At 37.7% G+C, this 9,522-nt stretch overlaps 1 protein-coding gene across 7 annotated transcripts in view; it reads right to left on the bottom strand.

The window, feature by feature from the left end:
* Positions 1 to 545: 545 nt before the first annotated feature.
* Positions 546 to 9,522, bottom strand: part of TDRD7 (tudor domain containing 7) — a 47,316-nt gene continuing 38,339 nt past the window's right edge. For 6 of the 7 annotated variants that reach the window (XM_042023566.1, XM_042023569.1, XM_042023568.1 and 3 more), the window contains 9 exons: positions 9,354 to 9,465; positions 8,337 to 8,539; positions 8,059 to 8,193; positions 6,319 to 6,402; positions 6,021 to 6,155; positions 5,580 to 5,690; positions 3,658 to 4,148; positions 3,171 to 3,331; positions 546 to 1,015 (listed from right to left, as the gene is read on the bottom strand). In XM_042023566.1, the coding sequence (XP_041879500.1) occupies positions 795 to 1,015; positions 3,171 to 3,331; positions 3,658 to 4,148; positions 5,580 to 5,690; positions 6,021 to 6,155; positions 6,319 to 6,402; positions 8,059 to 8,193; positions 8,337 to 8,539; positions 9,354 to 9,465 (1,653 nt within the window). In that variant the 3' untranslated portion in view covers positions 546 to 794. Of the gene's footprint in view, positions 2,459 to 3,170; positions 3,332 to 3,657; positions 4,149 to 5,579; positions 5,691 to 6,020; positions 6,156 to 6,318; positions 6,403 to 8,058; positions 8,194 to 8,336; positions 8,540 to 9,353; positions 9,466 to 9,522 lie in introns of all 7 variants that reach the window. The other variant, XM_042023571.1, reaches the window with a different exon arrangement.

Here is a 9,522-nt window from a genome sequence, read left to right as displayed (position 1 = left end):
TAATCATGTCTACACCTCCTCTAAATATTTCTAATGCCAAAAATAAAGTAGGTTCTAAAGTAGGCCAAAAATACTGCATTCAGAGGACTATAAGCACCCATCCGCATGCTTATAGCACACTGCTTTTTCCTGTCTCCAGGGAGCAGAAATCCTCTGAAGTTTCTCAGAAGCATACATGAAAACAAGCTATGAAAAAGAGGGAAAGGAATGCTTTGAATTCAGCAGCTGGTCAGGGGGGTGGGGTGAGGAGGGGAGTGGAGAATTCAGGGAAGTGGTATCCCTGCTAAAGAACAGCAAACAGAGCAGTAAGCAAAGTGCAGACCCTTCTGTGAATACTCAGCCCTGCAAATGCAGTATTCCAAGCAAGGCACTATTCAAAGCGTACCAAGTTAAGGAAGAGGGAAGAACTCGACAACTATGCACATCTCTGACAAAAAAAGTCAGCAATAAAAAACACTTGTTAAAGGAAGGAGTACCCTGTAATGGCTCTGAGTAATAGCGATGAGATAAAAAGCCCTCCAAAATTAGGTAATGATCACAAGAACGAAATTGAACAGTTTTATTGATAAATAACTTTTAAAATAATTTAACTCAAATATTCTAGCATTACAATCGTAAACAACGTGAAAATTTTCAGAAAGTCAGCTGAAGTCAACAGTACTCAAACTTGTTAAACAAACACAAATTTTTCAATTTTATCCCCATTATATCTTCAAGGCCATGTAGTAGTTATATTTATCTTCAAAGCCTGTTACTTATTTTATTGCTAAGCTGCTACATTTCAGAAGTGATGATTAATCACCCTTTGAAAATTCCACAAGACTTTGAGACACAAAATCATGAATCCATGTATCAATATGTGGAAGAGATGTGTCCACGAGAAAAGTCACTATTTTTCGATCCCAAGAGTTAGTGCTGTCATTAACTGCCTGTATCTGTGCCACAAAAGGTTTCTTCTCTACAAGATTCCGAAACACTATTGATGCCTCTTCTGACCACTGCTGGCTTTTCACTCCTAGGACAAATGTAAAGCAAAACAGAAGGTCATTTATAGACTAGACCAATCTAAGTTTATAAAGAAGTGGTGTGAGTTTAAATACTTGAGAAAACAGATTTTAAAGTGCTAATGAATGCAACTTAAATCTAGAAGAGAAACACAAGCTCACTCATCTCCCACACAAACAAGCTTAATTATTACACAGACTAGGACATTTATTTTTTCCTGAAGTCTAAAGATACGGATATGTTTGCAGAAGTGAAAGGCAATAGCACTGACTCACTGAGCCATTCAGAGAATATTAGCTGCCTTGCATGACCAGGGCTTATCAGGAACTACTACAAAAAAGAAACTAAAGATCCTTTCAAAACAAACTTTCTTTGTCTTCAGCCTGAGGATGCTGAAATTACTTGTCCTGGGGGCCTTGCTTTAAGATTGAGTTTTCTTCATCTCAAAGCAGCATCAGTTACTGGAACACCTGCCAAACCTTCAAGTCCCAAACTAGACATACAGAGGGCAGAAACAAAAAGAAATTATGCCTAAATGCCTCACAACTGCTCTTACTTTTTTCAGAGCAGCATCCCACAAAGTCAAGTCTGCTGGAACCCAAATGGGTTTTTGAATATGGCTGTAATCCACCTAGAAATAAGTGGCTCCTGCAGACTTGGGATTCAATTCCCCAGACCATGCTGGTGTACAGCATCTAGACACAGGGGCTCGAATATCATGCAGGAGTACTCAAAAGCCACTGTATGGATAGTAGAAGCCGAACAGCAAAATGACAGTACTTTGCTTCTACTATTAGCAGCAGCTTGCCACAGATAGGGCAACACAGGAACACAGCTGCCTGCAGATTACAGAAGGAATTAAAACCCAACAGTTAGTCAACACTTAAGAAAGGGTAATTAATGCTAGGAAAGGCTATTGTGGAAGCAAATGGGATTTTACAAGGAAACAGATCAGAGACTAAGAGGCATGAGACACGAAAACAGAGAGAAAAAAGTGGAAGAATAGCAGGACAATAGTTACTGATCTTCCAGGCTCAGCTGGCCTGCTTTGACAATACAAGCATCTCAGAGGCAACAACTAGCTACTTGGGAGACTCAGTGAAGCAGGAAAAGTGGATGACTTGCAGGCTTGCTGACCGTGATCCTGTACTACTCCAGAAGACAGCCACAGCTAGAAATCAGCCACATTACAGCCCTGCACTCAGAGGACCCCAGCCTGTCGGCAGCACATCCATCCATCACCCATCACCAGTTTAAAGCAATCCCCAAGGTCACACTGAGGCTATGCAGGAAAGCAGATCCACAGAAGGCACAGAGCACTAACTCTGTAGCCTGTCACTTCCAACAAGCATATTCTGTGACTGAAATCTAGACCAGTGCTGACCAAACAGCATCAGAAAGCAGCAGCTGAGACACATACATCTGAACGCAACGCAGAAATGAAGGAAAAATTCTGAAAGGAAAGAAAAGATAGCAAGGAGAGTTCAAGTTTTATTTTTTAAATTCTCTCAGATGTATGCACACTCTCTATGCCCCATGTTCTCAAGGAAATTATCTTACATAAGCTTATTGAAAGCCCCATTCCCTTGTGGAGTTTTTTGTTTGTTTGAGAAAACCAACAATTTCAGGCAACTCTGGATACCAAATATGAACTGTAAATTACAGTACAGTCAAGGTATATATGAAAAAATTCTGTAGAAATTCAGCATCTAGGTTCCTAACTTTATGTAAACTATGATAATCAGAACATTAGGTTCTTATCAACAGACACATCATAACTTTCACACTTGGTAATTGGTTATGTTAAAGGATCCAAAAAACACTTAGTTTTTATTTCCCTGTGTCTTTTGCACAGTAGATATCACACATACTAAATGATAAATTTTATGACAATGAAAAGTAGCTGCTGGGAAAGTTTAAGCAGTCTTCATTCTCAAAGATTGTAACTTAAAGTGCTGCATTAAATTAAACAAACAAAAGTAATGAAACAGAATCATCACCACACCTATGCCAAGAATAAAAGCAGAGCTACTTTGATGACATAAACATGTAGAAAATACCCAATTACATAACATTTGACTTTGTTCAGTTCACATTTCTGTTCATCTCGTATGCCCACTGATATAAGACTTTAACCAAAACAATTGCAAATGCTTGATACCTACCTGCAAGCTGAGCTGTGATAGCTTGGAAAGGCAGTCTTCTAAATGTATTCAGGAGTGGCTGTACTTTCCGTATGCTCACAAACTCATGTTTGCCATAGTCCAGCTCATACACTGACAAAAACCCATTTCTAAGAATTCCTTTTATTATGACCCTGTACCACCTAAAAGGGGGGAGAACAAGAATAGATAATTTGAATTCATATTCATACACTGTCAACACACCAGAAAAATAATGCACAACCAAAAGATCTTAACCAACATGTCTCAGGCTTCCCAGATCTGGATTTTGCTGAATAAAAGTAAACTATCCCAGCTACAATCTGGAAGCATGAAGAGACTGCAACCTCATTTACTCCCTTAATCTCTGAGATATCATTGGACATCTGCTATGTTGTTAACAATGCGGACTAAGCAAAGCTAGGCTTTCCTAGCTTAGCAGAGTTAAGCTTGCTTTTAAAGATTTTAAGTAATTTAAGCATCTACTTACTCATCTCCAATTTTAGCTGCATACAGCTTGTTTTTTTCAATGTTCACAGGCTTCTCTTCTGCCCTGCTGTAGTACAAGATCATTTCTTCCATTAGGGTGTACAGATTGTTTAGCTCATTCCAAGGCTGGACGATGAAATGACCAGGGTGGCAGGCCACCGAGACATAGATATCCATGAGGTCACCGGGCTTTGGCAAGGGTAGAGGAGGAGGCATATCAGTGGTGGACACTGCACTGCCCGGCTCTCTGGCTGAATCAGGGAAACTCTTCTCCAGCTTCCCACTAGACAACTGTAGAGCTGAAACAGCATCACTTATAGCTTTTGTGGAGCTAGTCCCACTGGGTGTCACACTCAAGAAAACATCTTTCTGATGTTTCCACAAGTCTGCATTTTTGATCTGTTTGTTGATGCTACGATCCATGTCTGGGAAATTCTCTGGAGCAAACAAGTAAATGTGAGCAATTCCCTTTGAAGCATCCTGTTTAATCACCTTGGAACACAAAAACCAGTTTAACATCCAGTTAGTAACTATTAAAGGCACATCTGATTTTGTACAGAAGACTAAAGCAGCAACAGTTCACTGCATTTATGCACAGAAACATTTTCAGTGTTCTCCCAAAGACATGAATGAAGTTGTGGGTAATAAGCCATTCACAGCAGATAAAAAGATAAAAAGCACCTGCAGCTATTCTACTAATATAAAGCAAATACAAAACTTGAATTGTTCCATCCAACAGGTTCAATCTCAATACTCTGTGTACAATTTCTAGTTTTCAGAAGAACAGTAGTCCACAAACACGTAGACAACTATTAAATAATAACACCTAATCCTTTAAAGTATCTTCCTGTCACTATGGAAAATGAGGCCTGCTAAATTAGATGAAAAAAAAAGACGAAAAATGTTTCCAGGTTTCTATCATGTGTAATTTTCAAGCATTGACATAAAAATATTTCGTATTTAACATCAGATATGCTAACATTAGTAGTAGTAAAGCACTTAAATTTTAATTTGACAAAGTATGCAACATTCCTTTAGTGATTCTTCTGTTGATGTTCCTAGCCAGGAATAAAAACTTTCTGCAATTAAAGCATACATACATCTGCTGTCTGTTTTTTAATACAGCAAAAATTAGCACCCAACTCAAACTGTCTTGGAAGAGGGTGTCTAGAAAAACCAGGTACTACAGATGTAAGTCTCAGACTTCAGGTTTGGACTACAGCAAGCAAAAAGGTTAAGAAAAGCTACAAAACACTTTTTCAAAGTGTCTGCTGACAGTATCTGGAATCGAAATGTTAAGAGGAAATAATCTTTGTTTAGTCTGTAGTTAGTAACAGATTTCCTTTAGGAGAGTATTTTCAGTTAGTTAAACTGGCTAGGATACATTGCAAATGGAAATAATTTTATCTCAAAGATAAGAGAAATTTTAAGTATATAAAGCATATACTAAAACAAACTCGATTAGAAAAAGCAAACAAAAAATAAAACTGCTTTCAAAGACTAGAAGGAGAAGCAGCTTTGCTCACAAGAGGCATAAAAGCAATTCAAGATTAACTCAGAAGTTGCATATTTTTATGTGTTGAAAAATGAACAACGGTGTTTCTTTCTTATCAATGGCAAAATAACTCTAGCTGCATATTTGGACTTAGACAGCAAAATGTGAGAAACTGCTGTGAAAGTTGCTAAATTCACAGCAGAGGGGGAAAGAGAAAATTCTAACAGGCTTAAGCAAGTAAGTTTTATGACAAATTTCCTAAGGAAAAAACTTTGTATAGCATTTATGTCCCATAGCTGGTTACAAACTTTTACATTTCTGTAACAAAAATCAATTTGATGAGTTGTTGAGCTCTTAAAGTTGTTCTTCCAATACTCTTTTCACATGCCTATATGATTTCAGGTCTCACAGGCATTTTGAGTATTTACCTTCATGCTAAATTCAGGACAATTTGTTACAGCATCTCTCAGCCACAGTACAGCATCTGGAGTCCACATGCCAGTGTTAGGAGGCAGATCTGCCAGACAGCATTTTAAAGCCTAAGAACAGAATTAAGTGTACAAGGTATAATTTAGTAATACGAAAGCTGGTCCATAAGTTCCAATTCAGAGAATAATGCTGACAGAGTCAATCATGTATGACAAACAGAAAGAGCAAAATGCAAATCCAGTACCACGACACATACACAACATCCACCAACTCACAGGGCTACACTGTGATTTATTTTAGGCAAAGATGCACAATGAAATACACTGCAATATTGAATGCTATGAAACAAAACAGAATTTCATTACATAAACCTTGAAGCAGCAGCACTAAAAACACTGCCAAGAGATCAAATACAGGTTAACTTTAACATGTCTTCATACCTGAGGAGGTATTGCAATTACTTCTCTCAGGAACTGTGGTGGGATTTCTTTGAGCTCTGATACTTTTACAGTTGCAACTGTTCCAATATCCATAAACTTCACATCAAGTGCCCGTCTAGTGTGAATTATTTTTATCTGAAAGAAGAACGCAAGAGCATAATTTTGAGGTTAAAAGCCCAATAGTGACACACACGAATTATAAAATATTTAATGGAACTTAAACATTCAGATTGAGTTGAAAAAAAGAAGAGACATTTCTATGTGGGCAAACTGTAGCTGCTTTTTGAATACTTCTTACCTCTACACGTGCCCATTTTCCTTTGGAAGGAAACAAGCAGATTTTGCCACAGAAAGGTACCAATACATTGAACTCAGATGTTTGCTGCAAAAACAAAAACAGGAGTCAAAAAGCAAAAAGCTATTACTACCAGGCACTCAACTAAACATTTCAAAACCAACACATGGCATAAACAGTACTGAGAAGCAAAAGCTCTGTTTCAAATAAAAAGTATCTTTCCAGTTTTAGAAGCACTTCTTATCACATTGCTTTAAGCTTCCCCACTTGGTAAATCTTTTAATTCCAAGATCTGTATCTTACAGGGAAATTGAGAGAATACAAAGAGCCAGAGTTAAAAAGCCGCATTTGGAAACAGACTAGGAAATCACCAACAATTATTTGATTGGAAAAGCAAGAGCAGTTAAGAGCTATGACAGACAAGTGAAGAAGCTCCTAGCTTATATTCTAGAACATATAGTTTCTTGAGATATGTAGCAAACCAGATTTACTGCTGACTCAAATGAAAGTCTCATGGGGGTGACAGTCACCATGATAATCCTAAATAACATAACAAGACAACAGCTACACTATAAAAAGCATGGAGAAACTTCATTTGAAGAACAGTCAACACCTTACTTGGTTTAAATTCTCAGGCAAAATGAATTTAAACCCTCCAGATAAGCTGCAAAGCCTGATATTAAAAGAATCTGAAGAACAGTCTCTTTCCTTGATAGCAGCAAGAAACTAACAAGTACTGTCTCCAACAAATACCAACTCTTGAAATGCCGACATGGCTGCCTTCCTTTGTGTTGCTAAATATTTTAGGGTTTATATACTTACTTTCAGTGTTTCGCTTGCTTGAAACTGAATTCTGATGAATTAAATATGTTCAGTATAAAATATTTCCAGATGGTCTGAGAACAGGTCTAAAGCTCAACTTCTATACCTAAAACACTTTGACAGAGTAGTTGCACAAGCAGCAGTTCTAACAGGACCCCCAAGGATCTGCATTGCATGATTTGATTGTGTCAGGCACAGCTGAATTAAAAAATTGATTATCTTCGTTCTTACAAATTAGATTCTCTTAGGATTTCTTCTCTTTGGCCTAAATTCTCTTGAGTCTAATAAGGATTGTTGCATCTCTAAATGGCTGGTGGAATGTCAGACTTCTCTGCCACGTGCTTATTTTAAAGCAACTTAAGACTTTTCAAAATGTCTCCTATAGATCACTTGGATGTTGATACTAGCCACCACATTCAAAAGCTAAAGATGCAAGAACAAGATATGCAGAATCAGATGTATCAGATCAAAGCCACTGAATCTCCAAAAAAGCCATGTGAAGAAGAACAGACCTTGATTACACTGCTTTTATTGCCACTTTATACAGATGTAGCTGTTTATGTACCTCAAGTTCATAATGTAAAATTTCCAGAAAAAAAAATGGCAGTATCTCCACAGGCTTTATACCAATCTCATGCAGTTATTATGGGAAGCTTCCCATTGAGAGCCATATTGTTACTATTCTAACTATTCCAGGAAAGCTGTACATAGGTACTGAAGCCTTAGAGAATGCTTGTGAAAAATGAAGCATCAAAAGACACTTTTCACACTGAAAGATGCACCCCAAAAGCCCCAAACTAGAAAGAGAATTTTTAGCCTTTTTGAATAGTCTATGGCTACCACAGAAACTTGAACTTACATGCAAGGAAAATTATTGGTACTCTCTGGAGAAATGCTTCAGGACTTCACCACAGAACTTACCTTGTAAAGAAAGTAGTCTTCTAGTTTCTGCAGTATTTCAGAAAGTCTAGACAAGCCTTTGGATGGCACTTGGCAGTACAGGCTCCCATCAGAGAAAACACTGGTTACTCTGACATTGGTATACAGTGCATCTACCTGCAACAGTAAGAGTTTGACAAGAAAGGGGGAAAAAAAAACCACACAGAACTTAGCAAATTTCTGAGTACTGTTTTTTGTCCATCTAAGACCTCAGCAGTCTATGATTTTTAAAGATTAAGGGGGAAACAAGACAATAGTACCTGTAGGTGCAGTTCAAGGGACTTGTCATACAATGTCTTCAGACAAGTAGCATTGATGTTGATATCATCTTCTCCAGAAGTGTCATAGAGAACAAGAAGAGGAATATCACTCTTTTCCAGTATTTCCACAGCAAATATCTTGAAGCATGTCTGTGATTCCACAGCCTTTACTAGGACAGGATCATCACAGAAGGCTTCCAGTCCTGTAAGACACACCGTACCTTTTTGTGTACAGAAGCTGTAGTGCACCCCTACTACTTGCAATCTACTTTATTTCTACCTTTTTATCAAAGAAAGCCATCTTTGGGGGCAGGGCAGAATAGAAAAGAAAAAGACCTCTTCAAAACCAGAAAAACAGTCGAAAATTGAATGCATCCAAGTATTAAAAAACCAACCAAACAAAAAAAAGCCAAGCTCATTCACAGCAATTTCACATATTTAAAATTTAGTATTTTTAAAAAGTTAAAAAGGCCTACAATTTTAGAAAGGTAAATAAATTCCAGAAGAGTCTAGGAAATCTGCAAGTATGCAAGTACTGAAAGGGGAAGGATCACTTCAAAATAATTAAATTGGCTCATATTTAGCAATATTGCCTCATCTGGCCACAACAGACGTACCTCATTTATGGAAAAAGATGTTTTGCTAGTGTACATTGCTTCACACAACAGTAAATGTTTCCTTTTATTTCCTTAGGCTCACATATATTAAAGGGACAAAGACATCCATGTTAAGTACAGGAACAATTAAGCTCCATTACAGAAATACAGGATATAATTGTCTTCTAGTATCAAGCATTCTCTGTAAAACTCTTCTTCACATCCTTTCTTCCTTCCTTCTTTCCATGCATATCCATGTCTGCTTAGACTAGCTGTGCTGAACAAAATCTATCATACACATACAGAACTGTTACAAACAGGGATCAGAACTTCCAGGCTTGCAGAGGCTTCAATCCATAAGCTGTGCCAACGGTAAGCATAGCAATAAGCACGTGTACCGTCAGCACTGGTTTTCTCTTACCTGCTAGTTTACATTTTGCAGCTTGAAAAGGAAGCAATCTGAACTGTTTCTGTAGTCTGCACACACTGTTGCTTTCAACGAACTCAGTGAAGCCATGATCAACATAGTACACCTGATAATGGAAAAGGGATTTAAAAGCACAAGATCATGAATATAATTGTAAGTATGT

The sequence above is a fragment of the Corvus kubaryi genome, unplaced genomic scaffold (assembly GCF_017639235.1).
Source record: "Corvus kubaryi isolate FWS band 111438036 unplaced genomic scaffold, C.kubaryi_AGA036_p1.0 37249, whole genome shotgun sequence".
Lineage (NCBI taxonomy): Eukaryota > Metazoa > Chordata > Aves > Passeriformes > Corvidae > Corvus > Corvus kubaryi.
The sequence above is the reverse complement of the archived record's forward strand: the minus strand, read 5'-3'. Positions and strand labels throughout refer to the sequence as shown.